Raw genomic sequence first — 16,669 nt, forward strand, 5'->3', positions numbered from 1 at the left:
AAAGTTGATGGTGGGGGAAAGAAAGGCGAGGCTACTGGCTGTGCACAAAGATGAATGCCTTTTGAAGAAGTCGGAATCTGAAATGAGTCACACTCCGCTTCTGGACCTTTGTTGATTAACTCACCAGCCAATAGGATCATTTTCTCCAGTCGACCACCTTTCCTCATTCTCTGAATCTCTCCTGTGTCCCCAATGTCTCGCGGTGGTGGAAGAGGCGGTCGCGGTGGCGGGAGAGGCGGCTTTGGTGGAGCCAGCAATCTCCCGCCAATGGGCCTCACGTTTGCCGATCTCCAAAATCTGTCTAGAGAGGCCACAGCCTTGTATCCAGTGCGCTATTTCTTTTTCCCTCCGCCTCACGATGAAAAACTGAACTCAGTAATGAGAAATAGGTTCGAGACGTTCCGATTTTTACTGAATCTACAAAAGACGAGAAGGAAATCGCTAGACTTCAACTGGGGTTTGCATCCCGTCTTCGAAAATCACAATATTATGTGGTGGAAAGGACAAAAACTTCTGGTAAATGACCTCATCACTGGTGTTGTAACACCTCTGATGTTCCTTCTCTCCAGAATTGGAACGGTACTCTGATAAATACAGACCCTCGGCTGTGTCACAACCCACATTAAAACGAAAAGATTTACACGCCCCATTCTTTCCATCGGAAGTCTTGGAAGATTACTTCAATCCAAAGAGAAAGAAGAGAGGTGCGTCGTCGTCCGATCCATCTCACGGAGAAACTCATTCTTCGCAGCCACAACGCAGTCAGACTCTTTAAAGCCGAAGTTAAATCTCGACGAGTTGAACGAGGATGGAGATGAAGAAGTAACTATCAACTTCTTGCCTGGCTAGTGAACGTACTAACATTATCTTACAGGAAAAATCTGGCGAAGAGCGCTCTGATGCTGGATCTCAGGCAGCAGAATCGGATTACGATGTAGACGAAGAATATGATAACGACTATGCTGAGAATTACTTTGACAACGGTGAAGGGGATGACATAGATGATCTAGGAGGAGGAGGTGGGGGTGACGAGGGAGGCGGTGGTGGTAAGTACAGATTTTTGTTCCATGAGGGTCTTTTGTTGATATTCTATTCCTACTTTCCAGGCGGAGACTATGATTGATATTGGTCACGGATAATTTATCTCTCATCGCATTGTACCATCATCATTGCATTATCATTGTAACATGCCATATAGCTAATAGTGGTCTGCTCGCTTCGAAACCTCATCGATTTTTCGCACCAACATTACGTATTTCGTCTCACCTCAAAATGAATACTGCGACTCCAAACCTTAGTCAAGAAATAGGATTCTGAAAGTCAATGAATTCGCGCCCGACCTACACCATGACATATATAAGTTGTTCCCTTCAGTGACGTGTGGATCCGTTTATCAACTATTCAAAGGTGGGTTTATTTAGTTAGTTGCGTCCCATATCTGGCGACACAACGACATTTGAACACACCTCATTCTTTCCCTCTCTTTGTCCCAGATCTGGAACCGCTGCATCATGAGCTTGTATCAATATTGGTCGATCCCTTCAATTCACCTGACTAATTTCTGCCTACTGCGGAAATTCGTTGGGAACATCGACATCAGCTTTATTTTAACATGATGGCACGTAACAATGAAGCCTTCACAACCGTTGAAGATCTGACGTCGAGATGTCCTCTAAATTATACCGATTATCGAGGCCAAATCAGTTTGCACATTTGTCTTACTTTTTTGTTTTCGACAAATGTAGTTTTCGAGCAGTATTGAAAGGACTGAACTCCATGAACTACGCAGTTTGACTATGCTGTATCAATCGTTTGAATCGAGGACCATATGTATGTGGCGTTGTTTAACACGAGTCTCAGGACCAAATAATGAACCGGCTTATTGAGGCCCTTTCGAACCAGGACTCAGTCTTGATGAGTGCTTCAAAGAAGTGCTTGCTAACCCTTCACTCTAGTCATTCTCATCTATGCAAAACTGACAAATTCTGCTGATCTCTCGGGGCCTCTTTTGGGTTGCATTTAGTTCTGTATCCATCCGGTTTTAAAAGTTTTTGCTTCAATCTTCATCACTTTAATGGCCGACCGTATTTCGATTTCGTCACTCTCCGAGCGTACATCAGGAGAAAAGAAATGGGTCATGTTGCAGCCACTTCTACTTGCTCATGGGTATAGACTCCGCCCCAGATATCAGCCAGACTGGAAGCCATCCTGGAAAAAAAAATGGAATTTTAGAAGCATAATGCAGTGCCCGGATAGTATTTCTCTGCCTGTATGAGGCCGCCTGCTCTCATCCCTAATCATACTGACTCTGAATGATCTAGTACTATAAGCTCATGGATGCCGTACGAATAAAAGACGGTGTCGAAGTGGTGATCAAGAGAGTAACGCTGGAAGAAGACAATGTGCCACTTCTACAATACTTGAATTCTCCGGAAATGCTCAAGGATCCACGAAATAACGCTGTGCGCCTACTAGAAGTAATTACAGTTCCTCATACAAGCGATATCTTTCCACGACCTTCGGTGCTCCTTGTGATGCCAAAGCTTTTCCCTTTAAGTACTTCGCATCTTCCATTTCGACACGTCAGGGAAGTTCTCGATGCTCTGGAACAAATTATGGAGGTACTTTCTTCCGAATTTCTAAGCAATATAATTGACTCACCAGTGGAATTAATTTACAGGGTATTATCTTTCTGCATGAGCATAGGATTGCCCATCGGTATGTGCTTTATGATGGCAACTCAATGTTTTCTTCAGCTCACACACGCTACAAATGGATTATTCAGCGACGCTTGCACTCACAACTTCATGATGGACCCGACAGATGTCATTCCCAGCGGGTTTCACTTCTCATACCACTGGCACCAACCTGACGGCATAACTCGTATTCACTTTAGGGACCGATGTTTAGTTCCACGGGTCAAGTACTACTTGATTGACTTTGAAACAGCTGAAATTTTCCCCCCAAACTCCCTTACCATCGGTAGATATGGGCAGGTGAAAGACGTCCCAGAGATGTCCGAAACAGTGCCGTACGATCCCTTCAAATTGGATGTATACCAGGTTGGATCGCTAGTCAAGACGCTCATCGAGGTAATTCTAGTTACTGTTTTGAGGGACGAATCTCATTTGCAACAGTTATATGAAGGACTCGACTTTCTGGAACCCCTCAGAGACATCATGAGATGCCCTAACCCTGAACTCCGACCAACCGCTGCCCAATCTTTGGAAAAATTGCGTGACATTGTGTCTCAATTAGATCAAACATATCTCGCTCATGAGATTTGGTATAAAGAAAGTACACCTAGCTATCGGAAATATCAAACGGTATCCCCTGATGAAAAGTTCAATAAGTGGAAGAAAATCCAGTTCATTTGTGGGGGCAAGGGGTCAACAACACCTGATACTATTCACTGAGATTGGAGGCATCTTTTGTATTCCATTTAAATCTGGGTTTTACTCAATGAATCGCGGTACAATTTCTCGTATCCAACTTTGAAGTTTGCATGATACAACCACTATATATAGCCGCTTAAGCTCCCTATATATTTATACCATTATAGGTGTAGTCTTCATTTATCTGCAACATTTGTCGTGTTTGCGTTTGATTATCATCGGTGTTGGATCATTCAGATGGATATCCAAAGATGTTTGGCAAAGAGACCGAGATGTTCACACTGTGTCGTGGACCTGTGCTGCTGTTCAATCTTCCGAGTCCTCGAGACAATAGTTTTTGGATGATGCAGACAAATTATATTTGTTATTCCCACTCCATTCACTTGATTATAGATATGTATTAAACTCCATGAATTTCCCCGTGCTCAGCTCTGCGCTTGTAGGTATGCTTTGCATATCTAAAAGTATTAGTAGAAGCAGTCAATTGATTTTGGGCATGGACGTGATAGACAACCTGTGTATCAAAACGCGGTGCCGCAGTCAAGCCACATTACTATCCATGATGACTGTGGAGGACTGTGGTAGTCAATATTTGATTCTTAAATAATCCATTGCTTGTGGTCACCTTTGGTACTGTACTGCTGAATATGTAGAACGGGTAGCCATAGTTAATTCGCTTCATAATTCCGAAGTATGAGTGTTGAGTTAGTACCGAACGTCTGGTCAATAATAGTACTACACCTCGGGATATTCAGAAAATAGAGTTCGCACGAAGTAGGTAATCAAACGTTGCAACATACTGGAAATATATTGAGGCCATCCATGTTCACATTTATTTGGAATATAATGCTGCCAAATATATTAAGTTTCTTACCACATACAAAGGTGCTTTATATTTTAAATTGAAAGGTGAAAGAAACTGAACACACGATAAGTCTCAGTCGAAGGAAAAAGGACTCTATTGTTAACCTGAACACACGATAAGTCTATAAACTACGTTAGCTGTTTTCTATGAACAACACAAAAGCAAATGTACCTCAGTCGAAGGAAAAAGGACTCTATTGTTAACCTGAACACACGATAAGTCTATAAACTACGTTAGCTGTTTTCTATGAACAACACAAAAGCAAATGTACCTCAGTCGAAGGAAAAAGGACTGAGGTACGAAGAATGAAACTGCTCTGTATAAGTGAACTGCTGGTAGCTATGGAAGTTGATGAGGAATACGCGAAGGTGATGCATTGAACACCACAGGAAGAGTGACTGCTGAATTTGTGAATGAACAGGGGCTCTCGGAGCCCGTGTTCCGAACGACGAATGAGGAAGGTGCAAGTATAAAATGGGAAATGTTGGGAAATGTAAAAAGAAAGAAAATGTGAATGAACAATCAAGCAGATACATATTCCAACAAAAGGAACTTCATATCAGTAAATACTTGCCATTTTACTGATATGAGGTTCCTTTCAATTTAAAACATAAAGCACCTTTGTATGTGGTAAGAAACTTGATATATTTGACAGCATTATATTTCAAATGAATGTGAAAGACGGATGGCCCAATATATTTCAAGTATGTTGTAACATTTGATTACCTATTTTGTGGGAATTCTATATTCTGAATATCCTGCCGTGTAATGCTACCCTGGCCTATCGGCCGGGATTAAGATTTGATTAAGACTTGAGTTGCGTTTATTTACACTTATTTATCACGAGTCCCAAGGACAAATAAACTCGCCTTTTGATCGGCCGGGTCAGACTGTCAGAACTACGTTCAGTGACTCGCTCTCGAACCTGGACCTGTGCTTGCTAACGACTCATTGCAATCATTTTCTCATCTACTCGTATCCGACGCTAATGTCTTAGAGTATCTGTTGGGCTACAGGCACTGTATATTTCCTGAATACTATGACCGACCATCAGCACCAAGTTTCAATGACATCGCTGTCGTCCGAGCTCTCATCTGCAGAAAAAGAATGGGTTATGTTGCAGCCACTTCTGCTATCTCATGGATATCAACTTCCCCCCAGATATCAGCCAAACTGGAAACCATCTTGGGAAAAGCGTTGGAACTTTAAATACAAAACTGAATGCCCGGATTTTTTTCCTTTGCTTGTATGGGACTGTATGCTATATTCCTGACTGATACTGACCGAAATGAACTAGCATCATGATATCATGGACGCAGTGCGAGTGAAAGACGGTGTTGAGGTGGCCATCAAACATGTGGTGTTGGAAGAGGACAATGTGCCACTTCTACAATATTTGAATTCGCCAGAAATGCTCAAGGATTCACGGAATAACGCTGTGCGCCTTCTTGATGTAATTTCTGTCCCTAATACGAGCGATATCTTCCCCAAACCATCAGTGCTCCTTGTGATGCCAAAACTTTTCCCTTTATTTTCATTTCATCTTCCGTTTCGGCATGTCAGAGAGGTACTCGACGCCTTGCAGCAAATTATGGAGGTATTTTCCTTGGAATACTTAAGGAATATGGATAGTATGTTCACCAATAGACTTTTTCTGCAGGGTATTGTCTTTCTGCATGAACACCGAATTGCCCATCGGTATGTGCTTTTAAACGACAGTTTAGCGTTCTGCGCAACTTACACGCGCTATAATATGGCTTGTTCAGCGATGCGTGCACTCACAACTTCATGATGGACCCAACAGATGTCATACCCAGCGGCTTTCACCTCTCAAACAATCGTTGCCAACCTGATGGCGTAACTCGTATTCACTTTAGGGACCGCTGTTCATTTCCACAACTCAGGTACTACTTGATTGACTTCGAAACAGCGGAATTTTTCCCCCCAAATTCCCTTACTATCGGTAGATATGGGCAGGTGAAAGACGTCCCAGAGATGTCCGAAACAGTGCCGTACGATCCCTTCAAATTGGATGTATACCAGGTTGGATCGCTCGTCAAGACACTCATTGAGGTAATTCTAGTGACCGTTTTGAGGACTGAAACTCATTTTTTATCAGTTATATGAAGGACTCGACTTTCTGGTGCCCCTTAGAGATATCATGAGATGTCCTAACCCTGAACTCCGACCAACCGCTTCCGAATCTTTGAGTCAATTGCATGGTATTGTATCTCAATTAGAGCAAACTTATCTCTCTCATGAGATCTGGCTCAAAGACAGTACACCCATTTTTCCGAAATATCAAACTGTATCTCCTGATGAGAAGGCAAAATGGTGGAAATTTGGGAAGTTGGCTCAGTTAATTTGTGGGGCGAACAAGTCGACAAGGCTCAATGTTCTTTAATACACGTGCTATCTCGAATTATATTTCAAGTTTGGTATAGTCTTGTATTACACAGTATGATGTATACCACTTTCAAGTATACAATTTAAAGATTTGAAAGTACCATCAAACTAATCTCAGTTCAAGGTTGTTGTTCATTCGTGTTTTCGCTGACTTTCATATTTGGGGTGTTTGTTCTTGCTCGGTGTCGAAGTTGGATGGATATCCAAAAGTGTTTGAAGACGACACCGATACATTCACACTATGCCCTGCCCTATGACGACCTTCTGAGTGATCTTGCTGTCCCTGTTGGTTTGTCCAGTGTGTCGGCGTTTGACCTTCCTCGGTTCCATAGCCGCTGGACGAGGTGGACAAAATGGACGAATTATCGTTATGCTCCCCCTGCTGACTTGATGACATATACTGAAGTCCATGAATAAGTGCTTGCTTGTCACCGTGGTGATGGCTATGCTTGGGATATCCAAAGGTATTAGTAGACGAAATTGATAGATTCTGGGTATGGATATGCCTGTGAGGACTGGCGTATCCCGTTTCGGGTTCATCAGTAGAAGCCGATTCTACTGCGATATATTGACTATAATACGGACGTATAACTCAGCGGTCAGCACCTAATCCTAATATAATACATCGCTTTTGCTCACCTTTGATGCTCTGGTGCCGAATACAAAGAAGACTCAGATATTCCTATGATTCCGCTTGAAAAATTTTCAGTTGAGTGTGGATTCTGTAATTGCGCATTATGTTTGCTACCCACCTTCCAACTAAAGAAGCCTGTGCACCTCCAGAAAGGTGCATTGGTTTTTGAGTGATGTGGGTTGTCTCAACATGGCCATGTAGTCTGGGAGGAGGGGGCAAGCTGGTTGGCACTTGCGACTGTACTTGCGGTTGTTGTACTTGAGGCTGTGTCAGTGACACCGCCCTTTCGATTGCCTCTCTAGCTTCGTGTGAAATTATGGGTATGGTAAACTTTGTAGCAGCGGAAGCGTCCTAGAATAAGAACACACTGGTAAAACTTTCCAATTTAAAGTCTCCAAGAAAGTTAACTCACAGAAAAGCTTTTTTCAAGATCATTCAACATTACTTCTATAGCAGGAATTTGGATCTTCCTCACAGAATTCCAATTCCATATCGCATTTATGAAGCCATTTAATTTCTTCTCCAGAGATGCGACCAATTGTCGGGCCCTATATAGGACACACATCAGTATAGTATATTTGATTAGAGAAAGACTTACGTGTCAAGTTGTTGAAGGTAAGAATCTCTATCCTTTTTCGTTAGACCTTTCTCGTTGAGAATTGCTTTTCGGAACTCGTCAATGCGCGTGATATAACGGCGGACTGCAGCCCGTTTCTCCTCCTGAGTGGCAAGCCACTGATGGATGATTTGGTCCTCGCTAGACATGATAATACAGTAAAGGGAGGAATAATTCCAACGATGAAATCAACGTGAACGGTGATACCTTTTATAAAGTTTACACAAACCTGCCACTCATTTCAAATGGAGTAATGTCATGTCAAGGTGCTACAAAAGAATGGAGTCGTTGTATGGTTCTCCCAAGTTATTGATTACAGATTTGGCTCCGGTGAAAAGCTGTCGTAGAGATTCTCTCAAAATACCACTCAGAGGAACGGTTGGCACACGGAAAGACGGGACGGCCAAATACCAGCAATTCATTGGTGTGTGTGTGTGTGGCGGCAGAAGATCCAAATATGATTCGCAATAATGCTTCTTCTAGGAAGAACAAGAAGGTTGAGAGAGGCCTCCAAAGTATGACTGGAGAACAATGAGGTGGAATGCATGAGGGTGAGTTCTGAAAAGTGAAAAAATATCTCACTGAGCAAATTCTGATCCGATTTGGCAATAATCTATATGGGCATAAACGATGGACGCAGAAGAAAGATTTCCGAAGAGGCGGCGATTAACCTTTGTTGCATCGCTGTCTGAGTGATTACAACACCGAGAGAAGATAACTGCAACATAAGCACGGTCGACACAAATGTTCATGTTAGAGTTTACGCGCCCATTGAAAACTCGCATTCGTACAAATAAATCGACTTTTTCTCGTAGGGCATCAGGCAGGAAGGCTGCATATATGAGGAGGAAACTTTGTCTAGAGGAGTGATTTTCCTCTAGTGAGCCTGAATAAGCATGAGCAGTGCAAATTTCCAGATTTGAAATATTGGTTCCCAGAAGACTGCGCAGTCAGAAGGAGCATGCATCATTCAGGACTCTCCAATTGCCATTATCCATGCTGAAGGTTGGATCGATAAAAACAACTTTTTCCGCGGAAAGCCCTTCAAAGAAGAGGGGTTACTTGGAGATGACTCGACCCGAAAGAGTGTAAATGATGATTTGAGCTCGATTGAAGAAGATTTCACAGGATGATGGAATCGATTATACTGATTAATCCAGCCAGTTTCCAGCTGCGATAAGACTTCCAATGTTTGACAGTTGAATTGAAAATACTTCCAGCGTCCGCCAGTATATCACAGGCAGTATATATTTGGACCAGCGGTGATGCACCAATCGATACACACACACCCATAGCTCCATCCGCATCTCCGGAAAGAAGGTCAAGCACGGTTCATGATGGTCTCGTGGATGCAAGTATATGGTCAGATAACAGTCTCAACAAGGACCGTGGAACTGAAATGCGTTCAGTAATGAGTCAGTTCGTCGGACGATCGCGGTTCTTTTAAGAATTCGACGATTTGTACGGCCACTGAGTCAGAGTAAAGAATAACTTCGTTCAGGTGGGACTGCGGGAACTTAAAGCGGCACGGTGGATAAAGGAGAATAGCAACAGAAAGTTCATGGGTCCAGTTCAGCGATCTGTTGGATTTAGGGAGTAAGATAGTAGTAGTGAGACAACGACTGCAACTTGTAGCCACTGTTTGTTATGAGTTTCCATGCCTTTGAGAACAAACAAATAAGTTCTTAATGCCATCAACTTGGCACGCGGTTGACTATCATGGCTGAACATCTGAACAGTGAAAAGCCTGAGCTACTCACGAGTCGCACATCATAAACAGCGGTTCTCTGTTGTGAGCTCCTCTTATGATCGTTTATAATCACTGCTTGCCCCCATAGCTGCATTCAGTGCACAGGGCCATATCATACTCCTACAACTGCCATTGATTCGACGTCAGCAATGCCGTTACTCAGCAGAATCGTGGAAAACGAAGAGGCCGAGTACGACGGACTACTTACTCAAGACGAAGCAGACTGGGTCGAGCTGCAACCTTTTTTACTCGAACATGGATATCAACTCCGCCCTAGGTATCATCCAAACTGGAAACCGTCATGGAGACGGCCTTGGAATTTTTTCTACAAAGATATGTGGGATTGTCCTGACCAAATTGGATTGAATGTTTGTATTTCTGTTAAATTATTACGTTTTAGCTAATATCTTTTTAGCGGTGGAATTTGATTGATGCCGTTCGACTTCAGGACGGAAAGAACGTCGTCATAAAACGTGTGGTTCTCGAGCACGACAATATTGCAATCCTTCAGCTTTTAAATAAACCTGAAATGCTCAGCGACCCCCGAAATAATACAGTCCCACTTTTGGATGTGATATATCTCCAGAACCTTTCTGGGGAACAAGGCAAAGACAATGCATTGATTGTAATGCCAATGCTATACCCTTTTTTTCGTTCTATTTGCCGTTTCATCATGCAAAAGAGGTTGTGGACGCTCTCGAGCAATTGATTCAGGTAATATCATGTTATTCTTAAATCGTAGGTCCCACTAGTACTGAATCGTCAGCTTCACAGGGTGTACAATTTTTACACGAGCACCAAATTGCGCATAGGTGAATTTTGTCCATTTAGTCTTCATCTTTTCTGACCAATGACAATACATTAGAGACGCTTGTATCTTGAATTTCATGATGGATCCGACGAATGTCCTTCCTAAAGGCTTTCATCATGCGAACGCATCCTGCCAGCCTGATGGGAAGACCCCAATCGAGTTCAACGATAGATGTTTAGTCGGTACAGTGAGATATTATCTTATTGATTACGAAACCGCGGATATTTTCCCTCCAGGAACTCTGTGTATTGGACGTTATGGGCAGGAGAAAGACGTCCCTGAGATGTCAGATACCGTGCCATATGATCCTTTTAAACTAGACGTATATCAGGTGGGATGTGTGATTAGAACACTTATAGAGGTACGTTGCAGTTTGATCGCGTTTGGAACAGAATAGCCAGACTGAATGTTCAGGAGTACGAAGGGCTGGACTTTCTGGCCCCAGTTCGTGATTCTTTGACCTGCCAATCTCCAGAAACAAGACCGACAGCTACAGAAAGCCTCTCAATTCTTCGAGCTACCGTATCCAATGTCGAACCGATAACGCTGTCAAAGAAAATTCGTATGAAATTTGATGATTCCGGAGACTCAGAAGAACATATTGCTCCGGTCACCACTGCCATTCTTCCACATGCAGCTCTATTTAATTTTGTAAAATCGTGTTTTGGGTGGTAGGATTCCTGAGAGACATGGTTAGTGGAGATTACATTGCTCACCGTACAATTAGCTAAACAGATTCTTGTTTTGATTATTGATTGGTTAGATTCAACTTGGATTCGATGAATCGTCAGCTTCTACTTGTTTTTTGTGTTATACTATGAATATTAAGCAATATGCAAACGATAACTGGTGTACTCTTTATTCTCTGTCGCAATGGTACCGAGAAAAAAATGGAAGACGTGGTACGCTCTTTCAAACGCCCCATCTATCTCACAATCCATACTCTTGGTTCTTTGAGGAGGTTTATGACGAGCGCATACTATGGTGCAGGGTCTTTCTTATCACTTGCACCGTCTGCTACTGGCGGAAGTTGAGGGTAGGTTCCTCGGAATGTATGGTCATCGATCTATTGGAGTCCTCCGGGTCCAAGTCCAGTTTGAAATTGATCAAACATGTCGTACGCGACTACTCGACGTGTGTAAGATACAATAGGTCCTTTCGAGCCTCTGTGATATGAGAGAAGTTGACAAGGGTAAATGACAACAAGTACAAGAAACATTACCGTCCATGATGCGCTTGCGAAGCAGAGCCTCTAAGCCTCGATGAAGGGCCTCCTTCATCTGTATTATCCGCCTGAGTAACTCCTTGAAGCAGCTGTGAGTCCAGTGGACGTTGGTCGGAGGGTAATGGTAGTTCACTGATAACTGAGTCATTGATTAGAACTTAGAGATACAGTGTGCTTACAACGTACGGATGACCCATGAACTTTGATTTCCCTCTGAATATATCCTTAAGATTCTTCAGAGAGCGAGGCGAACGCAGCCTTGGTTGTTCTTGAATTATCTCCGTTGCATTTTGAGCGTCATAAGCTTGAGAAATTAAGGGGTGTTCGTTGCCCAAATCCGCCGTTCTTGAACTGATCTTTCAAGGCATCAGCATGACATGCGTCTGGTACCAGACCTATAAAGCAAAGACATACAACCCCAGGTAGCTGTGGTCTCGTTTAGCAGAGTCTTGCGCTTGAAGAACGCCCTGCTTGTTCAGGCGATGCTGGTTCTCAGATGCTTTCTAAACAGAACGGTACGTTAGGAGAGCTTCTAGTCAAAGAGAGAAAGCAAGTCGAAACCTTGTAGTCAAATTGCAGTGTCATCAGGATACCTTTGAGCTTATCGACGCTTGCCATCGTGGGTGGGGCAGTGAAATATCCAATTAACGTATTCTCCGTCTTTCTTTTCAGACCTTTAATATGTGATTCGTGTCTAGAAAAGTTTATGAGATCATGCGTTGAGTAGAACATGAATAAATTGTACTTCTGTAACTCCTGTAGGTATTTTTTGCGGATCCGCACGTCGGGCTCCTTTTGGAACCTGGATCGAATTGCTAAGATATCATTGAGATATGAATCAAGCTTCCTAATTATTTCTTGTCGCTCTCTCTCAATCTTCTCTCGTTCTTGATTTGGGGAAGGATTAGTGGACATGGCAGCCTAAGGATATGTGTCTGGAATGAGTCTTCTTTGTTAACCCACTTTTTATAAACAGGGAACATCAGTTGATCAACCCCCGCTGGCATTCAAACATTAGAATCTTGTCCAATAAATGACAGCTTAAGTTTGTGTGAGTAGATCAGATCATCGTCCTGATAACTTGGCGGTCGGCGGACTCACCTTGACTCGCCTCCCCATGGGAAAATTAAAGAGGTCGGACAAATATCCGAAAAGCTAACCTAGTTAGTGAATCATTGACAGCCAGGGGTCGATACACATCTTGAACATGGACATGCCCCGAGCTCAGAAAAAGAAAGGTGAAATACAGAAAAATGGGGTATTGCTGGATCCATTCCATAATCAAGGCCGTTGATGTACTGGTAAAAGTACCGTGTGGCAGTCAGATACACCATGACTTGACTCCGTATGACTCATAGTAAGCACTATAGAGAACTCGACGCTTAAGGAATGAAAAGAATTCCAGCAATATGAATATAACGTGGGAAAGGAATTGTTAAATTCCATCTTAACCTATGTGAAATTATGAATCGTAGGTGAACGGACGGCGAACAGCGCATCTCGAAAATGTTTTAAGCGCCCGCTGAAATTTATGCAGTTTTGTAACTCCGCTTTGTTCCAATCATCCAATCATCCAATATTTAAACCCAGATCATTGTGTAAATAGTGTGTGTGTGTGTGTGTGTAGAAAGGACGTAAACTCTTAGAATAATCGAATTTGACTTTCGTGATGCATGATATCGTGTAAACGATTCTTCAGAACTTTCTGTGACTTGACTGTAGAGAAATCACAAAATCCATAATTGATATGTCATTATACACAATTTCCAATTAAGCCCCGTATTTATACAATGATTAAATCTATCATTACAAAGTGTCATTACTTGTGCAAAGAGAAAGCACCACTAGTTTGGATCCAGAACGAGTTTACGAGCAGCGGGAGAGCGGACGGTGAACGAGCAGGCAAATGGCTCTTTACGGCTGTAGCGCACATAATACACGTGTTAGATGTCATGGACGCCTCATAGATAAAGGGAGTATGGACTTACATCAGCAGGCCTGACTCTTCGTAATTGGTGTCGACCTCGATTTCTTTGCCGTTGGCGTCTTTGGCTTTGGACATGGTGAAACAGGCAAGGGTTGTTGCCATTTGAAGCCACAGCTAATAGTGAACGATCAGTGAGTCTTAGATTCCCTATATGATCATTAACGACACTTACAGAGGTGCTAGCGACGGACTTGCCCACACAGATTCTGTAAAGAATCGAAATGACATTCGTGAATAAACAGACAATATGTGTGATCTTTCGTGAAGCGTACCTGCGACCGAAGCCATAGGCCAAGATCCTGTCATCATCGTTCAACTTGCCGTTCTCATCGAAGAACCTGTCCGGGTTGAACGCGAAAGGTTCAGTGTAAACTTCCTCGTCGTGCGACATAGCCCTGATCCGTAAGTTAGAGAGAGTTTGCTATAACACACTCTGAATACAATCTCACCAGATATTAGGGTAGACAACGGTTCCTGAAGAGATGGTAAATTATCAATCCCGGTACATGCGGACAAGTAGTAGGCTTACCCTTGGGGATCAGGTATCCCTTGTAGTGATCGTCTTCAGTGACGGCATGTGCGACGCTGATGGGAATGGGGGGCTTGAATCGCAGAACCTCCCTATAAATAGCTTCGAGGTAGGGCAGAGATTTGCGGTCTTCGAATGTGGGCAGGCGCTTAGATCCTACTACGCGGTCGATTTCTTCCTGGGCTTTGCGCTGGACATCGGGGTTGAGAACCATCTGGCAAATGAAGGTGTTGGAGGCTGAGATTGTCTGTAAGGTTGTGTCAGTCAGCTAATCGAGAAACCATATTTGAGCTAAACGTACTGTGTCCGATGCAGCTGTAGAGAAAAGAGAAGCCTTTGAGTCCAGGAAAGAAGGTTGAACGAGTGAAAGACAATTTACCTCCATATACAGTGTATGCGACGTTCTTGATCAACTCTTCCTCTTCCTCTGAAGCGCCAACGGCGTACTTCCTCTCGTAGAAATCAGTAACCAAAGAAGGTACAGCGGTGCCTTCAGCCTATAGCACAAACCCGATCGCCATCAATGACATCACCCAGTTAATTTTAACAAAAGTGCAACCCACCAAGCTCTTCTTGACGAAATCCGTTGGAATTCGCATCATCTCTTCTGTGAGCTTCTTGCACTCTACAGCTGCCTTGTGAGAGGAGGCACCGGGGAACCATGCGGGGATGTGTTTGAGGAAGGGGAAGATGTTGATGAGACTTCCTCCAGGCACGACGAGGCGGCCTCCGATAACGTTGCCCTCTTCCGCGACTTCGATAACCCGGTCGTCGACTGACTTGATATCATAGCCGTACATCATGCAGGTAGTGAGAGAAACAGAAAAGCTGTACAAGGAGAAAAGTGATTAGAGAAGTGGCTAGAAATGAAAAAGAAGACATATTGGCATACATTTTGTTGTGCGTTTCAAAGTCCTGGGGTGTCTCAAGCAGAGATCGAAGGAAGCGCTGTACTTTCTCTGTCTGGAGAGACTCGTACTTGCGGACTGCCTGTGGGTTGAAATTCTGCTGGCAGATTCTCCTATGCTGTCTCCACATGTCGCCGTATGGCATCAATGCAACATTGAAGTCCCATCCCATTCTATCGTCAAGTGAACATGATTTAGAGCTGGATGTTAATAGATAGACGGAAGGATACTCACAGAGGGAAGATCGGTAAAGTAGGTCTGTCAGAATATAACTTTGCGCGGACTTCAAGGAGCTCGATCGCATCCTCGAGTTTATTCAGGACGACAACGTGATTTCCCAGTGACTCGGCGTGTACAATAGGACCTTGCAGCACAAATTAATTGGTTAGCCAGTTAAATGTTATGGTATAGCACTGAACTCACTATCGTATTTCTTTGCCCAGTCGGCATAGTTCTGGGCGAATTTCTCCGATGGGAAGTCGAGTGCGTTTCCAATCAGAGGCAATGGCTTCGGGCCAGGGGGATAAGGCGCCCGCTTCCCCTTCGAAGACAGGACATCCGCCAGCTTCTTGAGTGCGAACGCAGCTAGAATGAAGTACACAAAAGAGGATGAGAGAGCCATGAGTGTCGATGGATTTGTTGGGTTATCAGGACAGCGCTGCTATGCGTTCTTATATCCCTGTCCAAGCTCGTTTATTGAATCAGTGGTTCTCACCGAGCGGCTACTATACATAGGAGTAAGGCTCGGACTTATAAATCGACATGTCCAAGTTATGAAGCGAACTGACCGTATTGTGCACCAGCAATTTGGTGTCACTGTCTGGTTGAATGTGGCGTCCCTGTGTCCCAAAAAGGCAACTTTTCTGGCAAATATAGTTAGTCCCAGAACGAAAATCGGTCCGGTTAACAACACTGATTCCAGATATAGAAGGTGGTCTGTAGCGGCCGCTCTGCAGACGGGGCGTTGAACGGGCGTATAGGGTGGAGAAATTAAACGTTAAACCCGCTCGCGCGGAAAAAAAACATCTATTTTTGCGATTCTGCTGTACAGAGCAGACATATTTGCCAGCAAAGCTGAAATTTTTTGTGCTTCTCGAAGCAAATTTGGCTGACGATGTGGTTGCGAGCATGCGTTATTGGCCAGAAAACAGGAGGTTATTACTCACTATCAGTGCTAGATTGTTATCTAGCTGGTTCAATGACGATTGTCCCCTCCTAAAAACAGACGCAGGAGGAGTAATGATTCGCTCCTTTCTGAGCTTAACAGACACACGAACACGATGAGACCTGTCAAAACATACGAGAGAACGTCGGGAGCAGCTAAGTCTCATAGAACCAAACCGCAGTGCAAGGCATTTCAAGTTTGCACACAAAACTTGGCTCTAAATGGGACCGAATTATTAACACAACGCTGTCACTTATCAAGCGGGCTCCTCACATGTGCACAAAAAAAGAAGCATTGGGCGAGCATGCGCATAAGGATCGCCAGAGTTTCTCACAGGAGCCATGGTACGACCGCCTAAACGTGCGATTGTCGTAGAGC

At 43.6% G+C, this 16,669-nt stretch overlaps 7 protein-coding genes across 7 annotated transcripts; 4 read left to right on the top strand and 3 right to left on the bottom strand.

The window, feature by feature from the left end:
* Positions 1-192: 192 nt before the first annotated feature.
* Positions 193-1,123, top strand: JR316_0008843 (uncharacterized protein; the record flags this gene model as incomplete). Its single annotated transcript, XM_047894555.1, has 6 exons — positions 193-327; positions 390-516; positions 570-704; positions 752-822; positions 875-1,046; positions 1,107-1,123. The coding sequence occupies 6 exons, from the start codon at positions 193-195 to the stop codon at positions 1,121-1,123; spliced, it is 657 nt and encodes a 218-aa protein (XP_047746014.1).
* Positions 1,124-2,239: 1,116 nt separating this feature from the next.
* Positions 2,240-3,416, top strand: JR316_0008844 (uncharacterized protein; the record flags this gene model as incomplete). Its single annotated transcript, XM_047894556.1, has 4 exons — positions 2,240-2,269; positions 2,322-2,621; positions 2,681-2,718; positions 2,786-3,416. The coding sequence occupies 4 exons, from the start codon at positions 2,240-2,242 to the stop codon at positions 3,414-3,416; spliced, it is 999 nt and encodes a 332-aa protein (XP_047746015.1).
* A 1,910-nt stretch (positions 3,417-5,326) lies between these two features.
* JR316_0008845 (uncharacterized protein) lies at positions 5,327-6,664 on the top strand (the record flags this gene model as incomplete). Its single annotated transcript, XM_047894557.1, has 5 exons — positions 5,327-5,506; positions 5,558-5,857; positions 5,921-5,958; positions 6,027-6,333; positions 6,380-6,664. The coding sequence occupies 5 exons, from the start codon at positions 5,327-5,329 to the stop codon at positions 6,662-6,664; spliced, it is 1,110 nt and encodes a 369-aa protein (XP_047746016.1).
* Positions 6,665-6,820: 156 nt separating this feature from the next.
* Positions 6,821-8,065, bottom strand: JR316_0008846 (uncharacterized protein; the record flags this gene model as incomplete). The annotated part of the gene is made up of 5 exons (XM_047894558.1): positions 6,821-7,238; positions 7,306-7,359; positions 7,419-7,651; positions 7,713-7,848; positions 7,899-8,065. 5 exons carry the CDS (start codon positions 8,063-8,065, stop codon positions 6,821-6,823), a joined length of 1,008 nt encoding a protein of 335 aa, XP_047746017.1.
* Positions 8,066-9,815: 1,750 nt separating this feature from the next.
* On the top strand, positions 9,816-11,152 carry JR316_0008847 (uncharacterized protein; the record flags this gene model as incomplete). Its single annotated transcript, XM_047894559.1, has 5 exons — positions 9,816-10,034; positions 10,082-10,291; positions 10,441-10,478; positions 10,532-10,838; positions 10,892-11,152. 5 exons carry the CDS (start codon positions 9,816-9,818, stop codon positions 11,150-11,152), a joined length of 1,035 nt encoding a protein of 344 aa, XP_047746018.1.
* A 391-nt stretch (positions 11,153-11,543) lies between these two features.
* On the bottom strand, positions 11,544-12,617 carry JR316_0008848 (uncharacterized protein; the record flags this gene model as incomplete). The annotated part of the gene is made up of 6 exons (XM_047894560.1): positions 11,544-11,643; positions 11,700-11,834; positions 11,889-12,053; positions 12,117-12,205; positions 12,264-12,396; positions 12,448-12,617. The coding sequence occupies 6 exons, from the start codon at positions 12,615-12,617 to the stop codon at positions 11,544-11,546; spliced, it is 792 nt and encodes a 263-aa protein (XP_047746019.1).
* A 929-nt stretch (positions 12,618-13,546) lies between these two features.
* JR316_0008849 (Cytochrome P450 monooxygenase 98) lies at positions 13,547-15,748 on the bottom strand (the record flags this gene model as incomplete). The annotated part of the gene is made up of 12 exons (XM_047894561.1): positions 13,547-13,622; positions 13,691-13,803; positions 13,862-13,895; positions 13,962-14,084; positions 14,139-14,163; positions 14,219-14,465; positions 14,520-14,533; positions 14,598-14,715; positions 14,782-15,046; positions 15,111-15,299; positions 15,361-15,490; positions 15,550-15,748. 12 exons carry the CDS (start codon positions 15,746-15,748, stop codon positions 13,547-13,549), a joined length of 1,533 nt encoding a protein of 510 aa, XP_047746020.1.
* Between the last annotated feature and the right edge of the window lie 921 nt (positions 15,749-16,669).

The sequence above is a fragment of the Psilocybe cubensis genome, chromosome 8, assembly GCF_017499595.1.
Source record: "Psilocybe cubensis strain MGC-MH-2018 chromosome 8, whole genome shotgun sequence".
Classification (NCBI taxonomy): Eukaryota; Fungi; Basidiomycota; class Agaricomycetes; order Agaricales; family Agrocybaceae; genus Psilocybe; species Psilocybe cubensis.